The sequence below is a fragment of the Halichoerus grypus genome, chromosome 11, assembly GCF_964656455.1.
Source record: "Halichoerus grypus chromosome 11, mHalGry1.hap1.1, whole genome shotgun sequence".
Lineage (NCBI taxonomy): Eukaryota > Metazoa > Chordata > Mammalia > Carnivora > Phocidae > Halichoerus > Halichoerus grypus.
The window spans coordinates 45,298,566-45,324,718 of NC_135722.1; the positions used below are offsets into that span (position 1 = coordinate 45,298,566).

General features: G+C 44.9%; 1 protein-coding gene and 1 long non-coding RNA gene across 5 annotated transcripts in view; one reads left to right on the plus strand and one right to left on the minus strand.

The window, feature by feature from the left end:
• The window catches only part of LOC144379439 (uncharacterized), a 209,929-nt gene that overhangs the window by 8,630 nt on the left and 175,146 nt on the right, over positions 1–26,153 (minus strand). Inside the window, exon 8 of one of the 2 annotated variants that reach the window (XR_013442430.1) lies at positions 2,424–6,037. The exons of the other annotated variant lie outside the window; for it this stretch is intronic. This is a non-coding gene — a long non-coding RNA (uncharacterized LOC144379439). Of the gene's footprint in view, positions 1–2,423; positions 6,038–26,153 lie in introns of those variants that run through there. 2 annotated transcript variants of the gene reach the window in all.
• Positions 24,061–26,153, plus strand: part of IRAG1 (inositol 1,4,5-triphosphate receptor associated 1) — a 132,216-nt gene continuing 130,123 nt past the window's right edge. Inside the window, exon 1 of one of the 3 annotated variants that reach the window (XM_036111138.2) lies at positions 24,061–24,156. In XM_036111138.2, coding sequence (XP_035967031.1) covers positions 24,090–24,156 — 67 coding nt within the window. In that variant the 5' untranslated portion in view covers positions 24,061–24,089. Of the gene's footprint in view, positions 24,157–24,186; positions 24,230–26,153 lie in introns of those variants that run through there. The other 2 variants (XM_078058405.1, XM_036111140.2) reach the window with 2 other exon arrangements.

Sequence of the window (26,153 nt, forward strand, 5' to 3'; positions counted from 1 at the left end):
ATGCCACACCAATGGAAGTAGGAAAGCTGAAAGCAGAGGGATGTTGAGGTACGTGCATAGTGGGATGGAAGACCTTTCATGACCTCTATAATCTTTGCACAAATATCCATCTTGGTGCTGTTCATTGGAGCCCAATGTCATGGCTGATTCTCCCTATCCCTCCTCCAAGGGGAGACATATTCAGGAAGTCCCTGCCCTGAGAGTGAGGCATGAGAGCGGGGAGCGCAAGTGTCTGGGTTGCCCACTTCTGGCATTAACATCTCAACCCCTCTGCACCCCAGTGACCTGTAGCTTGGACAGTTGTCATGTCTGCTTTCCACCAGGTCAAGGCTATGCCTCTGAACATTGTGGTAGGATTTGTGTGGCTGGAGACTGTTGTGAGCCCTTGGGGTGGGCCAAGCCTGGGGACACTGCAACTTCCTCTTTAATGTCATTCTTGAGGGCAGGCTGGCTTTGAGGGGGACATGGGGACAGGTCTCTATTTTTTCTCTCTTCTATTAACTATCTCAGAATTCCCTTTCTTTTTTTTTTTTAAGATTTTACTTATTTGACAGAGAGAGAGACACAGTGAGAGAGGGAACACAAGCAGGGGGAGTGGGGGAGGGAGAAGCAGGCTTCCTGCTGAGCAGGGATTCCAATGCGGGTCTCGATCCCAGGGACCATGACCTGAGCCGAAGGCAGATGCTTAACGTCTGAGCCACCCAGGCACCCCTCAGAATTCCCTTTCTAATTTGATCTTCTAGCTCAGCTCAGTTTCAACAAATATTTATTGAATATAAACCATGCTAGCAATTCAATACATGGTACAGCCCTCAAGGAGTTTAGTTCAAATAAGCGTTACAAAAAGGCAAGGAAAGAGGTGCCTGGGTGGCTCAGTTGGTTAAGCATCTGGCTCTTGGTTTCAGCTCAGGTGATGACCTCATAGGTTGTGAGATCAAGCCCTGTGTCGGGCTCTGCACTCAGTGGGGAATTTGCTTGAAGATTCTCTCCCTTTGCTCCTCCCCCCACTCTCTCTCTTTTAAATCAATCCATCCATCAATCAATCTTAAAAAAAGACAAGGAAAAATTCATTGGAACATAGGCAGAGAAAGACAGGGATGGCTATTTTTATTTATTTATTTATTTATTTTCTATTTTTATTTTACTTTTTTTATTATGTTCAGTTAGCCAACATATAAGTACATCATAAGTTTTTGATGTAGTGTTCAATGATTCATTAGTTGCATATAACACCCAGTGCTCATCACAACACATGCCCTCCTTAATACCCATCACCCAGTTACCTCATTCCCCCACCCTCCTCCCTTTTGTAACCCTGTTTGTTTCCCGGAGTCCAGAGTCTCTCATGGTTTGTCTCCCTCTCTGATTTCTTCCCGTTCAGTTTTCCCTCCCTTCCACTGTGGTCCTCCGCAGTATTCCTTATGATCCACATATGAGTGAAACCATATGATAATTGTCTTTCTCTGCTTGACTTATTTCACTTAGCATAATCACTTCCAGTTCCATCCATGTTGATGCAAATGGTAGGTATTCATCCTTTCTGAACAGTAGGGAGGTTCCTCAAGTTGTTAAAAATAGAGCTACCGGGGGGTGGGAGGATGGGTTAGCCTGGTGATGGGTATGAAAGAGGGCACATTCTGCATGGAGCACTGGGTGTTATACACAAACAATGAATCATGGAACACTACTCAAAAACTAATGATATAATGTATGGTGATTAACATAACAATAAAAATTTAAAAAAAACTAAAAAAAACCAGAGCTACCCTACGACCCAGCAATTGCACTACTAGGTATTTACCTCAAAGATACAGATGTAGCGAAAAGAAGGGGCACATGCACCCCAATGTTCATAGGAGCAATGTCCACAATAGCCAAACTGTAGAAAGAGCCGAGATGTCCTTCAACAGATGAATGGATAAAGAAGATGTGGTTCATATATACAAGGGATGGCTATTTAGATGATAAGTGCTAAAAGGCAGAGAAAAATGAGGATTTACTTCCAACTAGAAAGGCTTCATGGTGGAGGTAGTATTTGTCTTGAGCTTTGAAGAATGGCTAGAATTTCAATGGATGCAGAGAGGGAGAAGGGCTTCAGAGTGGAAAGAACAGATTGAGAAAAGATAGGAAGGTTAGAACATGTAGAGTATTATGGGAGAACAAGTGTTTAGGTGTGGCTTGAGCATGGGGTGGAGGGTTTATGTGGGAGTAGAATAGGAGATGAAACTAGAAAGTTGTGCCTAGATTGTGTAGGATTCTAGATGTCCTACTAAGGGACTTAGCTTTTGTTCTATAAGTGATGAGGATGTTCAGACCAAGTCTACGACCTGATTCAAGTTGTATCTTAAGAAGACTGATCAGGTAGCTTTCTGTAGCTATGGATTCATGTGGTAGAGGTTGTGGGCGGGGCGGGGGGGGCAGCGCAAGCTGGAGGCTGCTGCAATGGTCCAGGAGAAAGATGGTTGGGCGGGTTTCACAGGTTAAAGACGGAGTGGATGAATGGTTACTTAGACTAGGATGAGCAGGAGAGGCTGGGGACCAGGACTGCCCCTCCTACCCCAATCTGGGCAGGTGCTGGAGGAAGTGACACACAGAGCATTCTAACTGGCATAGGTGGTGACCAAGGAGTAAGCAGCAATTGTCTCATGTCCTTCAATAGCATGGGTCTAAAGTAAGTTGGTGGTGAGCATGAGGATAGGAAAGCCCAAGTCCACAACAGCTGGAATTCTTGGCAGGTGCCCTGAAGCCAAGAGTTCTGTTATGGATCCTGCCTTGTTGTATGTTTTGACTGGGCACTTTCTCCATTCTGGTCCATACTCAGGACTCGGTCAGATAAGCAAGTATCTGGGCAAGCTTGTCTTTCATGTTTGCCCTTATTTGTCCTTATTCCATGTTTGCCCTTGGACTAGAGTCCAAGAATTGCAAATTCCACCCTCTGGCCTGATCCCTGTAGCCAGAGCTTCTTCCTCAAAGCCTCTCATGTTTTCCAAGACTCAGCCTTCAGTTGTAAGAAAGATGTAATGAAAGTACTGGTTCTGTGCTCTTAGGGGTCTTCTGATATCCCTAGAAATGCTTCTTGAGTCTCTTCTCACTTTCCATTGCTCTTTCCATGAGATAGCAGGAATGGGGATTAGGGGGCAAGTTTGGACAACCTCAGCAGACCCCTTATTACATCCCAGATGCAAGGTCCAGGCACGTGGCCCAGGCCAGGGCAGAGCAAGAGAACAACCACCACCTCTTCTCCCAGAGCCCAAGGCAGCTGGGCTCATACTCTCCCATGTTTACTAGTTAAATCATTGCTGGTTCTGCAGGAATGGCCCTATACTTGTTTAGTAACTTTAGCTACTCCACTTTGCAGGGATACCCCACTCCTCAAATGCTGGACATTGGATCAGGTTTTACTTTTTTTTCTTTTTCTTCACACTGTCTGGAATTTTTGCTGTTTTACTGACAAGCTGCAATATAGAGAGGTCTTGATTAAGCCTTTGGCCTTCTCCTCACATAGGCTCTCCTGGGTCTCTATAACTCAGTTGTCAGCTGGGGCTTCCTTAGTATTTGAACTCTGGAAAAGATTGCTCCCAATCCTCAATTCCACAGTCCAGGGAATTCCAAAGTAAGTCTGCTGTGAATTCTGGTGCTTCTGCTTCTGGGCTCTTGCAACTGTGTAAGCCATCCTGATTCAACTTGCAGACACAATTCAGCCCTTCACTGCTGTCCACAAGAGATCAATTCAATTAATATTTGTGAACCTAGCAGAGAGAGAGGGGGCATATCCAAAACCTTCTTGTTGGCTCCTTTCTCTTATTTCTGTCATGTCTTCCTCCGGAGTATCCAGAAGTCTCTTTTTTTTCTTTTGAAGATTTTATTTATTATTTGAAAGAATGTGAGAAAGTGAGGGAGAGAAGACGAGAGGGGGTCAGGGAAGGGCAAAGGGAGATGGAGAAGCAGACTTCCTGCTGAGCAGGGAGCCCAACACGGGGCTCGGCTCAATCCCAGGACCCTGAGATCATGACCTGAGCCAAAGGCAGATGCTTAACTGACTAAGCCACCCAGGTGCCCATCCTTTCTCCTTACTGTGCAGAGCTGTCCCCCATCTGACCCTTCTTTTCCAGCTAACACTCAGATTTTTGACACTCCACATTCTACCCCAACAATTTTCCACGTTATCCTCATCAAAGCAGTTCTCACCCTTGAAGGAATTCTAGTGCCAACTCTTACAATAATAAAAATTTTTCTGTCTGATTTCACATGTATCAAACTCAGAGTTGGGTTTTTTAAAAGTTCCCTCTAGCCATTAGGATACTGTTGGTGCAATTTAATAGAAACTTAATTCAAAGTGTCCTAAATGTTAAAGACAGTTATTATCTCACAAAATTAGAAGCCCAGAGACAGGTTGGCTCCAAGCTCCAGGACCCCAGCTCTGCCTTTTGGTTTTGTCCCAAACTTGGCCTCAGACTGGTAGCAAGATGGCTATTGCAGTTCCAGCCATCATAGCCAGACCCCACAATGTGCAGAACAAGAAGGGGTGGTTCTCTTCCTACATCTTTTCCTTTTTAGGGAGTACACTTTTCCCAGAAGCCCCTCAGTAGAAGTTACCTTCCCATCTAATTGGCTGGATTTGGTCAGATGCCTAAACCCACAGCTGGAAAGGGGAATGGGATCTGTGACTGCTTAAATTAAGCAGAATCATCCCCTGATGATGAGGTATGGTGAGCGTCCATTGAAACATGTAGATGTGTGGATGCATAAACAAAATGGGGTGCCTCCTGCACAGAGCACTCCTGTGGCTCTGCTTCCAGGTCCAGAATTGTGGCTAGCTGCTACCTCCTCCCCCAGCTTCAGTCTGCTCTTACAACCCCCAGCTGGAGAGGACACCTGGTAAAACTGAACATCTCTGCCCTAAAGCTATTCTTCTTCTGCACTGAGGACAAACCATCTCCTTCTTGCAATAGAATATTCTTATGTTTCGAGGAATTATTCTCATTGTTTCCTTGTTTAGAACATACTAGCAATCTTTTGCAAGTACTTGCATAGATTATTTTTTGAGAGAAGTTAGAGGCATTTGGAGGATTCCAAACCTTCCATTTCACATGAGTTTGTTAGAATTGGTTGGGTTTGTGTGTGTGTGTGGGGGGGGTTCTTTGTTTTGTTTTGTTTTTTGCCTTTCACTAGTTAGAACAGTGGTTCTCAAATTTCAGTGGGAATTTCTTAGAGAGCTCATTAGAAATGACAGAAGTCTACATTCTACTACCTCCAACCTGGAGCAGAATCTAGAAGCCTAATTAAAAGCAAGCATAGTAGGTGATCACATGTTGAGATTCACTACTTTAGGAGAAGGCATCCAGATATAAGCCTGCTTTGACAACTTAATTGGAGGGGGCCACAATTCCAATTTCATGTAATTCTATTTTTATTTATAGAAGGGATTTTGTTGAATGAAAACCACATGTAATATGAATTATAGGTCGTTGGGAGACTTTTCCTTTAAGTACATTCACAAATCAGAAAAGAAAGCTCTCTCTTGGTGAAGTGTCTTCCTAATTTTTGGTTCAGAGCACATGGTTACCCTTCTAAGGCTAAATGTTAGGATGCCATTTGTTCAGTTGAAATGGTGATTGCTGGCACCCGATGCCAAGTATGGGGCTGCTTGGACAGTCTGGACCTGGCTCTTGGAGTATTTTCAGTGTTTTAAAACTCCTGAGTTGTGTTCTTCACCGACAAGGTTTGCTTCTTCTAGAAATGGAGACCTCTTCTTGTGAATTAGGACAAGTTGGCCTTGTTTGGAGCACTTGTTGCAGGGTCTCTCACTTCTTCTCTAACAGAGGTGGAAGCTCCCAGTGAGCGATGGACTTGAGGCAGGGAGGTGGCCATTCTTGGCAGATGAGGAAGGGGCATGAAATCCAGCACACTCCAGAGCAACTTTGACCTTTAGAGCTGGACCTGGGCAGGTTTATTTTTTGACTTTTGGGATATGGAAGCAGAGAATGGGGGTCCTTCACTGGGCAGGCTCCTAGCACTGTAGTAACAGAGGAAATGTCTAAGAGAAAAACAGACAAAGATATGAAATAGGAAATAGAGTCAAATTAGAAGAGGAAAAGAGGTTGAAGAGGCAGATATCAGATCAAGGGCCCCAGAGGGAGGCAAGTGAATATTGTTATTTAGGGAGAATTCTGGAGTTACACAGGTTTTGTTTTGAATCAGAACTTGGCTACCTGCTAGCTGTGTATCCTTAGAAAGGATACTTCACCTTTCAAAGTCTTAGTTTCTGTAATAAGAGGGGTAATAATACTACCTACTTAAAAATTCTTGTGTGGATTAAAGTAATTCATATGAAGTGTTTACCAGTGCTGTCTAGCATAGTCACCATTGATTGACTCTATATTGTCATAACCATAGACTACCTTCTTGATTTAGTTTATAATCAGTATGAACTGCCTCCACAACTTGGAGTACAACTAAAATCACCTCCCTTAAATTTTCCAAGCACCCACGTACCTATCTCTTAGCAGGATGTCCAATATTTTCCACTTGAGATATCCATTCCCTTGAATTTTCTAATAACCTCAGTGGCTCATTCAGTCCAAAGGGACAGTCAGTCCCACAGCCAAATGCTAGCCAGAGAAAGAACTCTAGAATCTCATTGGTCCATGATGATGTTGTTGTCACTGTTTCTGTTGCCATGATATGGTGTCATAGTTGAAAACAGGTCCCATGTAGTTGTGGATCATCGCCATGATATTGCCCTCTTTGGTCTAAACTCTTTGTAGTAGATTGTCCTTACTAGGCCCTTCTTGCAAATGGATTGTATTTTTCACTCCACTGCTGTCCAGCTTGGCCCGATGACTTGCTTTGGCCAATGAGGTGGAAGTAACATGTGCTACTTCTAATCAGAAGTTTTTTGGGAGGGATTTCTTTTCTTAAAAATTTAAATTAAATTAATTAACATACAGTGTATTATTAGTTTCAGAGGTAGAGTCCAGTGATTCATCAATCTTATATACCAGTGCTCATTCCATCCAGTGCCCTCCTTAATGCCCATCACCCAGTTACTCCAACCCCCAACCCCCTCTCCTCCAGCTACCCTCAGTTTGTTTTCTAGGATTAAGAGGCTCTTTAAAAAAAAAAAAAAAAAGAGTCTCTTATGGTTTGTCTCCCTCTCTGATTTCGTCTTGTTTTATTTTTCCTGGGTTTTTTCTTTTACTAATCAGAATCATGCTGTATGTATTGTTCTTTGATATGCTTGTTGGAGATGTTCTCAATCTAGCACACTCCTTTTATCCATTATATATTTCACAGAATTAGTGTCACTATTTGGGCTGCTTCATTCTGCTGTTATAATTATGCCCACTTTTGTGCACAAACTTGAGCACAGGGGCTGGAATTTGAGGGGAAGAGTGTCACTTTGAGCCCTTGTCAATCTGAGGTGAAGGCGTGTTGACTTGGCATTGAGCAGGTGGCAGGCTGTGCATGCTGACTCGGGCAGGAGGGCGGCTGGACTGTGAATTTGTGATCCACAGGCTGATGGCATCATGTGTGACGGGGACATGGCTGGTTTTGCTTTTAACTTCTGTTTTTCTGGGCAACTCTATCTCTCCTTCTATTCTGAATGAAAACCTTGCTGGATAGAGTATTCCTGGCTGTAGATTTTTTCCATTTAGCACTTGGAATTTATCATGCTGCTCCCTTTTGGCCTGCAAAGTTTCTGCCAAAAAACCCACTGATAGCCTTATGGGGTTTCCCTTGTATGTAACTGCTTTCCTTTCTTTTGCTGCTTTTAAAATTCCCTATCACTACTTTTGGCCATCTTATTTACTTTGTGTCTTGGTGCAGACCTCTTTGGGTTGGTTTTACTGGGGGCTCTCTGTGCCTCTGGGATCTGGATTTCTCTTTCCTTTCCCAGATTCAGGAAGTTTTCAGCTATTATTTCTTCAGATAAATCTTCTGCCCCCTTTTTTTGCTCTTCTCCTTCTGGCATCCCCATCATGTGACTGTTACGCTTGACAGTGTCACTGAGTTCCCTGGGTCTATTCTCATTTTGAGTATATTTTTCCCCTCATCTGCTCAGCTGGATTACTTTCCTTTACTCTGTCCTCCAGGTTGCTGATCTGTTCTTTTACTTCCTTTTGTTTGTTATTTATTCCAGGTGGTCTATTTTTATTTTCATTTAGTGAGTTCAATATCTCTAGTTGGATCTTTTTTAGGTCTCCTATCTCTTGGTGGAGGGTGTCATGGAGGTCCTGCACTCCTTTCTCAATTCTAGCGAGTATCTTTATGAACGTTACTTTAAAATTCGCTATCAGACATATTATTTATCTCCATTTTGTTTAGGTTTCTTGCCATGATTTTGTTCCACTTTTTCATTTGGGACATATTCCTCTGTCTCTTCATTTTGTCTATTGCTGTGTCTGTTTCTATGTGTTAGGAAAGTCAGCTATGTCTCCCACACTTGAAAGTAGTGGCTTTATAAAGAAGTGGTCCTATAGTGCCCCGCAGTGCAATGTCTCCTTTTCATCAGAAAATGGTGCTTCAGGGGTATCTTCTATGTGCGTTGCTACAGGGGTGTCCTACAGTTGTGGTGGAGCTCTGTTTGCCTTCAGTCCAGTCTGTGATATGGCTCTCTGCCTGTTGTAGGCAGAGTCTGGTCCCTGTGGTGTTAGTGGGCTGGTCCAGGGCCACCTTGGCTTGAGTTGAGTCAGACCAGGTGTTTACCAGAGATGAAGTAGCACCAAACTGCAGGACACTTTCCCTGTGTTGTCTCCTGAGAAGTTTTTGTTGGTGGGTAGGGCCTGCAGTCAGAACAGCTGCCTGTCCCCAGCCCACTGCTAGGGTCACAGTCAGACTGGTGTGTGGTTATCTTCCCCTCTCCCTGGAGCAGAACTCACTTTGGAGTAGTGTTGGCCCTTGTCTGGGCTGCTTGCAAACTGCCAGGCTTGTGGCACTGCTTTGATGGGATCTTGCCAAGAGCGATCAGAGGGGGTGGATCCGCTTCGCTGTGGCCTCTTGTCTACATCCGGCTGTGGAGAGCCTGTTCTGTCAGTCTTCAGGTTGCTTTCTGGGTTATTTATGCCGTTGTGGTGTTCTCTAGGTGGCCACATGGCAAAAAGTGAGCCCAGGGTCCTCCTACTCTGCCATCTTCCCAGCAGCCTCTGCTCTCTAATCAGAAGCTTTAAAATCCATCACAGTCTGTCTTTTCCTCTGTCACAAAAATGGCACTGTCCCATGTAGGAATTACTCCCTCAGTCTGAGGCCTGGAGTGAAGAGTTCGTGGAACAGAGCTATGGTCAAACCATAGCCAGCATGTAATATGATTAAGACTATTTACTATTGTAAGCCACCAAGATTTTGGAGTTGTTTGTGACTATAGCATAATCTTCTTTATCTGGCTGATATACACACCTGGGTCACAGGAGAGCCTCATATTAGGTTCTATAGTTATAGCTGTTTTAGTTCATTCATTCAACTCAGGCATTATACACAAAGCATGCCACCATGCCAGGGTAGCTTAGTTGAGAGGGACCTCTAGCTTCACTACATGCTCTACCATGAATGTATATTCCTCCATGAACAGTTGGGCTCTTATTAAAAGCTGGATTACCAGCCCAGACCCTCATGGTATATTCTCCTCTGGGGCACTTTTGTCCCTTCATGATTGCAGATTCCAATAGGAGCTCTCCAAATACATCAGTGATATTCTAATAATAATGTCCCTGCAAAAGGAATGGGTCAGAGGTCAATGCCCTTGCCTCCTATGCAGATTTACCCCAGTAGACAATTTGGCATACCACAGACATTTGGGAGAGGTAGTCTTTATCAGGCTCAGGAGTTTCTGTTACATCTCTTTCCTGTGTATGAGTGACTATTTGCCTTATATTTATTAGGGGAAGTCACTAGTTGATTTTTTTTCTCATAGTAAGTGCCACCTATTCCAGTGAGATTTGCTACTCCCACTTCTAAACATAGCAGAGATTTTATTATTTTTTTTTGAAGCCTACATTAGCAGCCACTCCGTTACATGTAGATGTTATATGGCGGCCTCAATGAGAAGGTCTGGAGGAAGAATAAAGGGGTAAATGGGGGTAGATAGAGGCATTCTACCCCACTCTCCTTTTTCCTCTTCTAAAAACCCAAAGAATAAGATTGAACCCCAAGAATTAAAAAAATATTTCAATACAAAATAAAATGAAAATGAAAGGCAGCATCACTCAGGCTTTTGTGATGGGATTTGATATTAGTACAACTAGAGAAGGTATGTGAGGGTCCAAGGTCAGCAGTGGATCTTGTAAGTAGGAAGGAGGAGGGCTGCCTTTCAGGGCTCACGGAGGTTTCTTGATGCAAGGAGTAGAATCCTTTCAGTCACTGGTATCTGGTCTCCCTCTGCCAGAGGGTGTAAACAACAGAACAGCACTTTGTAAGTATCTCTCTGGCTGCTATGGGGGGGTTGGGGATAGAGGCAAGAGTAGAGACAAATAGACTAGTTAGGGGAAGTAGAAAATACACATGTTTATTGAGTGAATGAATAAATAAATTAATATTAAGCTGTGGCTTTGGGTCCCTGCTGTGTGGCATGTGCCATCTTCCTTAAGGACTGTGGTGGGTCTTCAGACTTCTGGAAGAATAAAACATTTCCCTGCCTGTTCTCCTCCACTGACCCTATAGATTCCCACTCTCTCCCTTCTTGGTAGGTACCTTTGGCTGTATCCCTGAGATCCTATCCTGTTTTTCTCTGAGTTCTTTGGGATTTTAAAGTTGGTCATAAGCTGGCATTGAGTCTGATTCTGTGCTTTGGTGCCTTCCACTTCTTCACCTCTGGTAGTCCAAGCTGTGTCTTTTAATATTAGATACTATCTTTTCTCAGGGCCATTCTGGTTCACAACACATTTTAATCTCACCATAATCCCTAACATTTTACAACCACATTCAAAGCACAAGCAGGTTACTTGTGGGGCAGGGGATGACAACTTAGCTGCCAAAGGCTGTGTGCATTCTAGAGGGTTACCCATTCCACTGAGGCCCTTGCTGCTTTGGGGGAACCCATCACCCAGGGTCTGTACATCCACCACCAGGGGCCTGCCTTGCAGTTTTCCATTCCCAGAATGTTTTCACATTTATTTAAAAAAAGCAAAAAAAAAAAAAAAAAAAAAAAGCAGACAACATTCCTACACAAGAAAGATGAAGGAAGTCCCTAACATCGCTCAAAACTAGCTTTTGGAGAATCCAAAACAGGCTTAGATGCTTTAAGAAGATGTCTTTGGTTTTTAATCCAGAAAAAGGAAGGAAGAACACAAAGGAAGGGCTCAGATCCAAAGTGAATTCTTTTGTCTAGTACATGGTTTATTTTAAATGTGAAAGTTCAAGTGTACAAAAACAAATGGATTGGATGGGGCATTTGTGAATTCTGAAGCATGGACATTTCTCCATGTTTGGAGGATGTGCTCAGATATTTGTTTGTGCAATTTTTGTCATTGTTGAAATAAAAGAGGTACTGAGGCTGTGGAACACTGAACCCAGAATGCTGTGAAAAATAAATAAATGATAGTATAGGGCCCAGAATCCCAAGGAAGGGAAGAAGAGGAAATATGGCCCTGGTTGGTATTATCCTCATGTGGTCCCAGGATGATTGAAAGATCTTTTTCTGACGTATCAACTCATAAATTGGATGAATTCACTTATTGAATGGAATAAATTGAGCAAGTAAGCTGCTATCAAGAAGATAGGTGTTATTTCTGCTTTTCTCCCATCCTTACCTATTTGCTTTTGTTAAAATCTCTTTTTATGAACTTGACTTTAGATGGCATTGACTTGATCAGGCAGCTTTGAGAAAGGGATTTCTTAGAGGTGGGGGAGAAGGGAATTCTTTTTTTAAAAAAAAGATTTTATTTATTTGAGAGAGTGAGCGAGAGAGAGCGTACATGAACAGGGGTAGAGGGAGAGGAAGAGGGAGAAGCAGACTCCCATGCTGAGCAGGGAGCCCAACATGGGGCTTGGTCCCAGGACCCTGGGAACATGACCTGAACCGAAGGCAGATGCTTAACTGACCGAGCCACCCAGGCGCCCCTCTTTTTTTTTATTTACTTATTTATTTTAGAGAGAGTGAGAGTGGGGGGAGGGGCAGAGGGAGAGGATCTCAAGCAGACTCCTTGCTGAGTGCAGAGCCTGATGCAGGGCTCAATGGGATGACCCAAGGATCATGACCTGAACAGAAATCAGGAGTTGGATGCTTAACTGACTGAGCCACCCAGGCGCTCTGAGAATGGAATTCTTCTTCAGCAACTGGATTGAAGGAAAGAGCATGGCCTTGAAATGCCAGGTCCAGCTCTTTCTTTTTTCTTTTCTTTTCTTTTTTTTTTTTAAAGATTTTATCTATTTATTTGTCAGAGGGAGAGAGAGAGAAAGCACAACCAGAAGGAATGGGAGACAGAAAGAGAAGCAGGCTTTCCACTGAGCAAAGAGTCTAATGTGGGACTTGATCCCAGGACCTAGGATCATGACCTGAGCCAAAGGCAGACACTTAACTGACTGAGCCACCCAGGAGTCCCAGGTCCAGCTCTTTCATAGAGCAGCTGCATGATTAGGGACAAGGTACTCTATCTCTCTAGGCTTTGTTCTCTTACTGGAAAATGCAGACTGGACATTTTTGGAGAGTATTTTTTTGAGAATGAGTGATGTATAGAAATTGCTGTGTATGGTACCTGTTACAAAGTAAGTCTTAAAAGATGTGATCAAACTTATAATTGAAAAGAATCACTCTGCCTACAGACATTTCTCCAAAGAAGACATCCAAATGGCTAATAGACACATGAAAAATGCTCAACATTACTTGACATCAGAGAAATACAAATCAAAACCACAATGAGATACCACCTCACACCAGTCAGAATGGCTAAAATTAACAAGTCAGGAAATGACAGATGTTGGTGAGGATGTGGACAAAGGGGAACCCTCCTACACTGTTGGTGGGAATGCAAGCTGGTGCAGCCACTCTGGAAAACAGTATGGAGGTTCCTCAAAAAGTTGAAAATAAGAGCTACCCTATGACCGAGCAATTGCACTACTGGGTATTTACCCCAAAGATACAAATGTAGTGATCCAAAGGGGCACCTGCTCCCCAATGTTTATAGCAGCACAATAGCCAAACTACAGAAAGAGCCCAGATGTCCATCAACAGATGAATGGATAAAGAAGATATGGTATATGAGAAACAAGACAGAGGACCACAGGGGAAGGGAGGAAAAAATGAAGCAAGATGAAACCAGAGAGAGAGACAAACCATAAGAGACTCTTAATCTCAGGAAACAAACTGAGGGTTGCTGGAGTGGTGGGGGTGGGAGGGATGGGGTGGCTGGGTGATGGACTTTGGGGAGGGTGTATGCTATGGTGAGCGCTGTGAATTTTGTAAGACTAATGAATCACAGACCTGTACCTCTGAAACAAATAATACAGTATATGTTTTTTAAAAAAAGAAGATAGTAGAAAGGGAAAAATGAAAGAGGGGAAATTGGAGGGGGGAGACAAACCATGAGACACTATGGACTCTGAGAAACAAACTGAGGTTTTAGAGGGGAGGGGGATGGGGGGATGGGTTAGCCTGGTGATGGGTATTAAAGAGGGCATGTATTGCATGGAGCACTGGGTGTTATATGCAAAGAATGAATCATGGAACACTACATCAAAAACTAATGATGTAATGAATGACGACTAACATAACATAATATAATAAAATTTAAAAAAATGGTATACACACACACACACACACACACACACACACACACACACAATGGAATATTACGCAGCCATCAAAAATGAAATCTTGCCATTTGCAGCGATGTGGATGAAGCTAGAGGGTTTCATATGCTAAGTGAAATAAGTCAATCAGAGAAAGACAATTACCATATGATCTCACTGATATGTGGAATTTAAGAAATAAAACAGAAGATCATAGCAGAAGAGGGAAAAAAATAAAACAAGACGAAACCAGAGAGGGAGACAAACCATAAGAGACTCTTAATCATAGGAAACAAACCAAGGGTTGCTGGAGGGGAGCGGGTGGAGGGGATGGGGTAACTGGGTGATAGACATTAAAGAAGGCATGTGATGTAATGAGCACTGGGTATTATATAAGACTGATGAATCACTGACCTGTACCTCTGAAACCAATAACACATTATATGTTAATTAATTGAATTAAAATAAAAATTAAAAAAAAAGAATCACTCTGCTTGCTTTGTGGGGGGGCAGGAGAGCAGTTAGGAGTCAGCTGCATTGATGCCACAGCAAGAAGTCATCACCACCTAGACCAGGGTGGTAGTGGTAAAAGTAGTAAGAAGTGCTCAGATTCTGGATGTATGTTGAAGGTAGAGCCAAGATAATTTTCTGATGGACTCATTGTGGGGTGTGTGGGGAGCAGCAAGTGGGGAATCATGAATGATTCCTGTTTTGAGCTTCAGCAACTTGAAGGATGGACTTGCCATTTACTGAGATGGAAAAGGCTGAGGGGAGAGCAGGTAGTGGGGGCTGGATGGGGTAAGCTGGAGAAGTCTATGATACACCAAAGAAGAGGTATTGAAACAGCAGTTGGATATATGACTTTGGGGTTTGGGGGAGAGGTCCAGACTAGACATAAACATTTGCAAGATTATAGATAGTATTTAAGTATTTAAAGTCATGAACTTGGACAAGATCCTCTTGGGAGTAAGTGCAGGGAGAAGAGAATCCAGGTCTGAGAACTAAGCCCTTGAGCAGCTCAGCATTAAGCTTCGGGGAGGTGAGGGGGAACAAATGCATCCCCCCGCCTTCCTCCTCCTCATCCTTCTTCTTCTTTTATGGTTATGAAAGGGAACTGTTCTATTTAATTCAGTTAGCCTTCACTTGAGCAAAGCTGCTTACCAAATTTATTTTGGGTTTGCTCAAAAAGCGATATATGCTCTTTGCAACTTGAGAGTCTTTTAAAAAGGAAAAACACTCAACTCTGGGCTGTGGAAGTAGGCCTTGTTCATGGTGCAGTCATCGAACCAGCAAGCCCAGTGCATCTGGAGATCAAGTTCCTCTCAGGATTAGTGAAATCAAGCTTTTGTTAGCATTAATTTAATGGTGGAATGTCAACTTGAAAACCTCAAAAATCCTTTTCTGCTTCACATCTCTTCCCCTTTTTTCATCCAAAAGAAAAACTATGTAAGGCCAGAAGGGAGAATCTGAGAAAGGTTTGACTTCCTTTGGTGAGATAAACAATCTGTTGTGTCATGGCAGCAGCACAGAAACCCTGTGTTTGAAGAACAGATTGAGACGACAGTGTTACTCAGGATAGTTTAGGAAAGGGCAAGGTAGGGTTAGTGATATAGATCTGCGAGTCTCATTGGACCGTGGGTTTTTTATGAGGCACATAATCACATGGTTGTTCCAGGAGCCAATATAATTGTAGGTTGAATTCAAAGCAATCTGGTGTTCTGGCCATATGAAATCAGAATCCCCTAAATAAAGAGACTGTTGGCTGGATGACACTAGCAGCCCCCTATACTGTTCTGGGTTTTTTGTGAGCCAGACTTTGGCAAAGTTTGTGTTTTTTAGTGGCAAGAGGGACTGGCATGGGACAAGAGTCTAAAAAATGACAGGCTTCTGGCCTCAGCTGACACAGTCTTCAGATATTGAAGGACTGCCAGGGTATGAGAGAGATTGGTTCTGCAGCTCTCCATAGGGCACAAGAAGAAGTAAAGGAGGGAAAGTTACATGGACCTTTTTATTGTTGGATAAATAAATAAATGGGCTGCCACATAAAGTAATGAACACTCTCTCCTTCGAGGCTTTCAAGTAGGGAGTGAATAATCAACACCTGCCTAGGGGTGCTATAGAGAAAAGACTCTTAGGTGGAGGCTTAGGAGGTCTGCAAATCCTGTAAAAGCACACGTCAAATGGAATGGATATGTTCCATGGCTTTTATCAGATCCTCAGAGTTATGGGACCCTAAAAAGGTTAAGAAGGCCTGTTACAGCCAATACCTTTAAGCAGGGTGGGCTGTAAGACTGTTTGACCTCTGTGGTGTTCTTAGACTAAGTTCACTGGTTCTAACTATCACCCCATTCCTTGGCAGAGTGGTCTGGTGGGAAGAGCATTGACTTCAGAGTTAGGCAGAACTTGGTTTAAATTCTAGCTCAGCTCCCTTCTACCTTAGTGACCCTGGGCCGGTGGCTTAACTTCTCTTAACCTCAGTTTCTTCGTTTGTAAAATAGGATGAAAGCTATCTCATAGGCCATTGAATGACATAACACAGGTCACCCAGCATGGGTTTTGGCTCATAGCAGGAGCTTGGTACATGTGTGGTCTTTTCCTCACTCCTTGTGCATGACATCCTTTGTTGCCTGTCCCACCCACAGCCTCTGAAGAGGGACACCGTATTTATCACATGGCTTCAGCTATGACTACTAGGTCAGACCAGGATACCTGCCCCTGGGGTAGTTAATGACTTATGAGACTTGGCTTAAACAGACAAGCTAGGCCAGTCGGAAGCTTTTGAGAGTCTGAAACAAGACAGTTGTCAGATGATTGTGGGGAGGAGAGGGCTGGAGCTGAGAAGCATGAGCCATAGCAAGAAGAGTGTGCAAAAAAAAGAAAGGAGAAGGAAGAGGAAGAAGACATGCAGAGAGAAGGAGAAAGAGGGAGAGAGAGAGAATCACATGGTTTGTGAGAGACAGAGGGATACAGACACAGAGTAGGGGCCTCAAGTTCCGATGGCTCTCCGCTCCCTCAAGGCCTGGGTATACTTCCTTTCTTGTCCTTGGGTTCTGTGAGGGCTCAGTTATCATTGGCACAAGGGCCCTATACAGTTGAGCCAGCCAGAATGGGTTTCTGTTCTTTGCAACTTAAAGAATCCTACGTTTAACCCATCTGTTCTGCCATTAATTCTGCTCACACATTGGCCCAGCCTGGAATTCCTTCTTTCTCCTTGACTTTCCCTGTTCTACTCAGCACTTGAGGCCCAGCTGAATTTCCTACTTCTCCCACAAAGCCCTTCCTGAGCAACCCAGGCCCCAGAGGCCTCTCCTCCCCCTGAGCTGCTTCTTTGATGGATGTATGTGAGCTTGGGGTGCAGGGGAGCCCAGAGGAGGGGACAAACTCATCCAGACTTCTCCAAAGAGCAGTATTGCCTTCTCTGAAATCCTCCCCTGACCACCTCCCCTTTATGGGGACTTCTAAGGTCACCCTGGTATCATAGTCCATCCTTACCAACATCCGCCCTCCCTCTTCCCACACACTCATGTGATCACTTGGTTGCTGGGCAAATGAAGAACTGAGCAGTGCCTTCACATCCAAACCCCGTAACTAACCTCTGCAAATTGGCTTCTGATCCCATCGGTCTATACACAAGGCTCTTTCAAAGTCCAATAGCTTGTTTACAAACCCTATTCTCACATACCTGTGACTTCAAGCTCTCCTACAGATCCGTATTTCTAAAATATATGCCACCAGTTGGGACCTCTCTCAAGCAACAATCTTGCAATCCTGCATTTCTAACCATCTTCTGGGCATTTCCACCTGCACATTCCAGCGCATCTCAAATTGAACCCATGTCTTCTTTAAGCAGTGTGCTCCTGCTCCTGGCTTCCCTGTGACATTAACATCCTCTCTACCTGTCCTGGGATGAAAACTTTTGAGTACACAATCCCTGCTTAGAAACCCCCTAGGGCTTCCAGCAGCTAGATCCAAACTCACTGAAGCCTGGGGTTTAAGGCTCCTTCAGAGTCTGACCTACTCAGCCAGCCCCATGACAGAACCCCTGCCCCTGCATTCCTGAGCACTTTCCCACTGCCATACTTAGGCCCACACCACTTCTTCCTCTAGGAACACCCTCCCTAACCCACTTTCCACCTCTTGAAACTTTGACCTCTTGAAACTTTGACCTTGCCTCAAATGCCAACTCCTCTAGGAAGCAAACCTTCCTAAAGCCCCCACTTCTTCTTCCTTGGAACTCCTACAGCACTTGGTTTAAGCTCAATGACCTCACCCTAGCCCACCTATGTTCTTCCTTATAGAACAATTTTACTAATAATATCTCATGTAAGTACACCAACGGATACTTTGCAAACCACTTTCACATACTTTCTATCACAAGTGTTACTTCCTGTCTCGAGTCTCATACCATAAGCTCCTAGAGGGCAGGAGTCATGTTTTGCTTACCTCTGTCACCTCACTGCCTAGCAGAAGCCGAGGCACAAGGTATGTGTGCAGTGTACTTCCTTGAAACAAATGGGTAAAGGCACGCTCTTGAGGCAGAGTGAGGAAAGTGGATGACAATTTTTCCAGCAGTTCTTCCCCCTAGGACTGGCCCAGAGCGAAGTCAGGATGCCAGGACCCTTCCTCTTCCAGCTCACCCCAGGACCACTTGAGGGTTCTTATTTTATTCATGGGTTATCATCCTTTAACGTCATTAGTTACCTGGCATATTGTCTTCGATTTGGCCAGTGAGAGCCCCTTTAGGTGGCTCTCTGTCCTTTGACATGTCACCATCGTTCTGGAAGCAGTCCTTACTATTTGGCACAATCAGATGTTCCAGGCTCATCTTGTACTTTCCTTATCCCAGCCCTACAAGTATTCATTTCTCTAAGGAGTCCTAGATCCTTTTATTGGAGAATGGTATTTATAAACCAATCTGTGTACAAAGTGTGCTCACTGCAACTGGAGCATGTTATTTCCAGGCCCTCTCAGTGGACAGAGCTAGGAAACAGATGTATGTCATACACACATCTGTCTGTATGTATATAAATACATATATTTACATACACATGCCCACCCACTTATCTATCTAGACCTTCCCTCTCTCTCTCCCCCTCTATCGACCTACTTACCAATCTAGTCCATGCCAGTACCTATGGTTTCAGCCCAGCACACGTGGTTTATTTGATTTTCCCTCCTTTCTGTGTTCATAGCTCCCCCCTCTCACAAGTGAAAAACTTGATTCTCATTATTAACAACATATTTACTAATATGCTCAGTCCTGGAATGCACAGGAAGTACTTTGAGAATTGATAATCCATATGAAAAAGAAATCTACTCAATATTTGTTTATAGTTCTTGTTTTCCCTTAGCCTGAAGGCATTTAGTCCAAATGCTGTGTACAAAAGTTACCCGAGGTAGTTCCTTTCCAGCCCCTTCTCTCTAAAGACTTTGAACTATCCGCTTGGCTCCGTATCTCATTTCTGTATTTGTCACAACTGGCTCTTCAGGTACAGAGCCTTCCAGGAGTACCAGAGCAGTAGATCCCCTTCTCCATGGGTCTTCTACGCTGTGCTGAGGCCGCTCCCTCCCTCCTTCATTAGGCTCCCCTCCTCCCTCCTCTTGCCAGTTCCAGAAATGTCCTCACTCATGCCTCCTCCTATTCTCTTTGTGACTAAGATTTATTCCTTTTCTTTTTAAGGAGTCCTTTGCTATCATTTCAATGGGATCCTGGGAAGGAGAAAAGACACCTTATGTTCCCATTCTGTTGGCTGTCCCCAACCCTCCAGGGACTCTAGAGTCAGGAAGATCTAGCTTTATAAACTGTGAGACATGGGCACACTCCTTGACCTCTCTGTGTGTCTCAGATTCCTCCTCTAGGATGTGAAGGTGAGAAGCCATACATCACATGGATTTAGTGAGGACTGAGCTAGACCTTACATATAAAGTGGCTGACACAGTGCCTGGCACCGTGGGCAGTAAATGATACCTGTCATTGTCATCTGATTGACACCTGGGTGCAATTCTCACTGATTGGCCACTTATTTGTTTGCTTACTCATCCCAGACCTACTAAGTGCTGGGCATAGTGGAGTCCCCGAGCATAAAAGGGGCAGGGAGGTCTCAGTTCCCATTGTGGTCACCCCAACTGCCAGTCTCTGAGCTGGCAGTGTTTTTGGCAAGATGCTGCTTCTCCAGGCTTGGCTTCCTTCAGTCCCAGGACGAGCTTTTGGTCTGGGAGTTTTAAACTTCTTTCATGGCCTGGAGTCAAATGGTCTGTGGGGAGAGCTTCCCCCAGCTGTGTGTCAGTGTGCCTCCGCTGGGCACCACTTTTATGCTGAGGACATATGATTGTCTCTGATGGGAATGAGTGATGAGCTGAAGACTTTGGTAGAGTGAGGCCAAATCCCTGTGTGGCTCCAGGAACAAGGATAAAAATAGCCCAAGTAATTGCTCATGCTCTTTTAAGGATTAAAAGTCAGCTTTCAGGCAAGCTGTGAAGCTCCGTGACCAGGACAGCAAGGGACACGGTTCCTTTTTTAGAGGTTTGGTCAGAACTCCCTGTGTACTGCTGGCTCCTGGACTTCTGTGATGCTGTTCTCACTTGAGTAAGGGGGTCACCTTCACTAGTCTACACTCCATGGGGGCAGGGATGCATCTGAGGTGTCCCTACCCAGGGATGGGTCTGAAGTGTCCCTGGTGTGGGTCTGGCACACCAAAGGTGCTCAATAAACATTTTTAAATGAATTTATGAGCTGTGAGAAGGTTATATTTTAAAAATAGCCTTTAGAATAAGATCTGTAGTTGAGTCAATAGTAATGCACTGATGACAACTTCCAGGTTTTCACATTGTACAACAGCCATGCAAGATGTCACCACTGGAGGAAGCTGGGTAAAGGGTACATGGGACTCTTTGTACTATTTTTGCAACTTCCTGTGTGTCTGTAATTATTCCAAAATAAAAAATAAAAGCAACAAAAATAACCTTTAGTTACGCTCGTGTCAATACTCTTTGACACTTGGAGGAAGCCGCACTGAAAGATGAATTGATTAAATCCCTGTTCATAGCAAGGCTTTTATTTCATTATTATTTTTGAATGTCAACATATGATTTATTCATATGATTCAAATTTTTGAATATGTAAATGAGGTCTACAGTGGATATTCTCTGCCCCAGCCACTCTGTTTCCCTCCCCATTGGCAACTGTTGTTAATGTTATTTGTTTCTTGTGCTAATTTTCCTGAGATTGTGTGCACACATACACACATGTACTTGTGCATATGTATGTGTGAACATAAGTATATTTGTGCACGTGTATATTTATATACTGTTCTGTTATTTTATTTTCCCACTTTACCATATCTTGGAGGTTTTTAATATCACTATACAAAGAGCTTCCTTATTGTCTGTTATGGCTGTACCACATCATCTTTTTTTTAGAGAGAGGGAGGGGGGAGAGGCAAAGGGAGAGGGAGAGAGAGAATCTTAAGCAAGCTCCATGCCCAGCATGGAGCCAGGTGTGGGGCTTGATATCATGACCCCGAGATCATGACCTGAACTGAAATCAAGAGTCGGATGCTTAACCAACCAAGCCACCCAGGTCTCCCTGTACCCCAACATCTTTTATGGCCCCTATTGATGGACATTCATGTTGTTTCCAATCCTATTGCTTTTATAGACAAAGCTGTAATGAATAATCTTGTTCACTTGTCACTTCCCAAGTGTGTTTATAGAATAAATTCCTAGAGGTGGAATTGGGTCAAAAGGTGGATTTTTTTTTTATATAAGCCTTATATATATATATAAGGCTAAGATTATAGCCTTATAATCTTGAGAAGGCTAAATTGTCTTCTATAGAGCTTGCTCCATATTACACATCCACCAGTAATGTGTTTTATAAAATGCTTGTATTAATGCAGTGATTTTGAAAGGTATTTATTTGTGAGACTGGTGAAAGCTACGGACCTGGACCCAAGAGAAACACAAATCATACAGTGTTTCACATACAATTTCAATTGGCTCAGAAACTCCTGAGGGCTATCCATGAACCCTAGTTTAAGACACCCTGGCTGAGGGGGAAAGAGCTTTAGGGCCAACCCACCTAAGTTCACCCCTTAACTCTACCATTTCCCAGCTGTGGAATGTCAGGCTTTCACCTCTTCATGTCTCAGTTTCTTTTTGGAAGGAAAAGTACAATAATCCTATTACACAGAGCACTTGTGAGGATACATACATACTTTCGTGTAGAGCATCTAATGCAGAGGCTAGAATATAGCAGGTGCTCAATGGATGGTTTGTATATACACCCACACCTTGCTCCCACACACACCCTCATGTGTACACAATGCCTTCCATTCCTTTTCAACCTAAGTTTCTAGTTGTCTCTGGAGTAACTCCTGCTAGAGTCACAAGATCAACCCTTGGAGCATCATTCCCCAAAGTGGGGTCCTTAGACCAACTGCGTAAGAGTCACCTGAGGGCCTTAATTAAAATGCAGATTCCTTGGTCCCTCTGTAGATCCATGGAGTTAGAACTTTTGGAAGAGGGGTTCAAGGAACTTCATGCTTGGGGATTCTCATACACAATGAAGTTAGAGAAACAGTACTGTACAGTTTGATAAATTCCTTCTAGTCCCTATACCTGAAATTCTAGTAGTTACCATGATGTGGCTTTGTTAGTGGGAGCCTATACCCAGCAAATGGATAGGTGTAGACACCTGAGAGAAAGCAGGACTAGTACGTGGGACAGTTTCTTCTGGTTCCATCTACAAAAATACTATTATTTATGGGTGTAACAGACAGCATGAACCCTATTCTCATCAGGAATCTTTGTCATAATAACCAGGGAGACCAGGACTAGATGCCTATGGTAAGGATTGGGATGGAGGCCCAGGGTGTCAGGTTTGGTGGAGAAAGCCTGCCATGGCTGGGGTGGGTGACCCATGGCCAGGAGCTGGGAATAGGACTGTATAAAGCCAGACAGTGGTCACCGGGAGGGCTTGAGGGCACAGGCTTTGAAGCACCAATCTCTATAACTCTCAGAACTGGTGGATGATTTCTGGGGTAGGAAGTGATGGTCTAGGGCTGGAGTTGCCAGATTTAGCAAATAAAAATACATGACGTGCAGTTCAATTAGAATTTCAGATAATTTCAGGGGCGTCTGGGTGGCTCAGTTGTTAAGCGTCTGCCTTCAGCTCGGGTCATGATCCCAGGGTCCTGGGATCGAGCCCCACATCGGGCTCCCTGCTCGGCAGGAAGCCTGCTTCTCCCTCTCCCACTCCCCCTGCTCGTGTTCCCTCTCTCGCTGTGTCTCTCTGTGTTAAATAAATAAATAAAATCTTTAAAAAAAAGAATTTCAGATAATTTCAAATATCATATATATAACAAGTATGTCCCGTACAATATTTGGACATACTTACACTACAAAAGTTATATGTTGTTTATCTGAAATTCAGATTTAAGTGGGTGTCTTGTATTTTATCTGGCAACCCTACCCAGGGCTTTTCTGAGCTGCCTCTAACCTCAGAAGAGGGCTGGAGCCCCCATGTGACTTGCACAGAACCTAGAGCTCTGTGACTTTGGCCCAAGGTGGGCACTGCACCCAAGGTGGGTGAGTAGTAAGTAGGGTCGGCATGTGGACTTCCAGGAGGGAGACAGCCTGTTCTTGCCTGCGTCTGGGAAATGAATATGTGCTGATCAATGGAATGAGATGCTGGGACCGTGCTAAGCCTTCACTATGGTCTCCTTTAGGCCCCCTGCAACTCTTTGAGTTAGGTGTTATCGCTGTTATCCCTGTCTTAGAGATGAGGAGACTAGAACTCCACAAAGCAAAGACCACAGGACTGCTGAGTGCGGCAGCAGGGATTGAAGCCCCTGGGGCTGTTGCCAGGTCTGGGATTAGCTGAACCTCCTAGGCCCTTCTCTCTGGTAATCCCAAGGGTTTAAGGTGGGAGCAGCCCCCGCCCATGAATCCCCGGGACAGGAAGTGTTCCCACTTTCTCCTGGCCTGCGGCCAGGGTCTTGTCCAGCCTCACATGCTTGCTGGGGATTCCAGGCTGGGAGGCAGATCTGCAGTTTCTCTGGTCCCCGTCTGGCCAGGAAAGTGCCCAGTGATGCGGGCTGCCCATGGGCACTGCCATCCACTGTGTGGGTGCCCATGGGAGGTACTCAGGGCAAACTCCTGCCTCACAGGCCCACCCTGCCCTGAGCTCTGGGGCTGGCCTGGTCAGCTTCCCCTGCTGTTAGCCCCTTGAGTGGGGCCAGAGGGGGCTCCCCGAGGAGCTCCAGGCTCCAAGTCCCAGCCCCTCTAGGAGGAGGCGGTGGCTGAGGCTCAGCAGCCAGAGGCTTCTCAGCTCGGAGCTCCAGAGCCAAATGTAACATTGACCTTAAATGGTAAAAGCTCCCCAGAGTGAAGAGAGGCTGGCCAGAGGAGGAAAGGGGAATAACTCAGTTTTAGGTAAGTCATTGCTATATCTAAGAATAACCTGCTCTTCAGCTGGGACGCGAGGGAACCCTTCTCCTCCTTAAAGGTACAGGGTGCTGGGATGGGGGCGCTTGACTTTAACTTTCAGGGGAGTTGGCTTTGTTGGGTGCCATTTCAGCTGAGTGTTTTTATTGTTGCTGTCATGATTTTTAAATAAGAAGTGAATCTTGCCAGTCCTAACTTAACTAAACCGCGCTCTGTCTGCTGCTGTTGGAGGAAAGCATGCACAGGCTAGGGTGAAAATGTGGGATCTGACTGGAGAGCCCACCCCCAGATTTCCTGTGCACCCCTCTAGGGAATAGTGGGTCCTCAGCTTATGTAAGCCCTCTGGGCAGTGCTTTCTCCCCATTGCCTGCTGCCCCTTTCCCAGCTCGGCTCTGTGCTTATTTGTGCCTCCCTCCGCCCCCCCACCCAACCCTGTGCCGCAGCCCGGTCCACTTTGGACCCTGTGTGGGCCCAGCCCTGTCTCCATTCTTGACTTGCCCCTGTTTCTGTCCCTGCCCCTCCTGTCCTGTGTTTTCTGGTCGCAGCCCCTGTTTTCATCTCTGTCTCTCTCTCTCCTGTGTCCAGCTTTGCCCCCTATGCCCTTTCCCTCCTCCATTGAGGGAGTACCTGTGCCCCACCTGTGTCCCTAGCCATGCTCACCTCCAGGAGCTCGGTGCCGAAGCTATTCTACAATAAACGGCACTCAGGCCGGCTCTCTCCAAAGAAGAGGCCGGGGCGCAGAGGGCAGAGAAAGGCCTAGCTGTCTTGCTCCCTCCTGCCCAGGAAATGTTTGTGAAATCCTGGAGATGCTCTGCAGTTTAAGTCAACAGAGTACAGGGTTTGGGACCTGTGGCCAGTGCTCCTGCCTCCCAGAGCTCAGCAGCTGGTGTCCTCTTAACACTCTCAGGCTGCTCTTTGGGGGTCTGGTGGGTGGGAGGAGTAAAGCAGCCTACGGGCTTGTCTGAACTGGGTCTCCTGCAGGGGAAAGGAGGAAGCTTCCCAGAACTGTTCTGGCTGGAAACACTAGGGAGTCAGAGTCTCCGAAGGGTTCCACCATCCCCACCAGGGGGCAATGACATGCTGGTGAGACAGCTGGGGTTAACTCCCCTGCAACCTCACCCAGCCCTTTTCCGGGGAGGAAACACAGGTTGAATGACTTGCCTAAGGTCAGACCGCTAAGGAAGAGCAGTTTCTAGGACTTGAACCCAAGTCTGACTCTAATGGCTGAGTCAACATAGTTGCGAGTGAGAGGGTACTCTTGCTTCTTGTGATTTCTGACCAAACGGAGAATACAGTTGTCACTGTCATGTTTGGTTATCCTTGATACAGTGGTGTGTGTGTGTGTGTGTGTGTGTGTGTGTGTGTGTTGGGGGTGACTATATTCACAGCTAATGTAACTTTCTTTATGCTTTTAGTCAGTGGGACATTCCTGCCTACTCTCAAAGGTCATCTGGGAGATACAATCAGGTGCTAATTGCTACAACACGATCAATGATCCCATAAACATATTTTCTGGAAGAAGAAAAAAAATAGCAAACACACCATTCTTAACGTGCATCGAACCCTGTTCTAAGCACTTCCCGTATAGTAATTCAGCATCCACACCCCTCTAGGGTAGGGATTATTGTTACGTCCTCATCTTGTAGGTGGGGACATTTTAGCATAGAGAGGTCACACAGCTGATGAGAGGTGGCACTGGCATTTGACCCCAGGCAGCCTGTCTCTGGAGGCTCTGCTCCTAACCACCATGCTCCGTTCATCTCCAGTTGGTACCACGTCCGAGAGGGCAGTGGGCGAAGCACTGACTGTCTGTCGATGCTCTGCCTAAGGCTTTCCACACAGGATTTCTTGTGCTCTCCTCAGTAATGCTGTGAGGGTGGTATCTTTACCCAGTTTTACAGGGAGGACACGAGGACTAGGGATGTTAAATGACTTGTCCAAGGTCACCCAGCCACCAAATGACGGAGCAGGGGAATTTAGTCTTG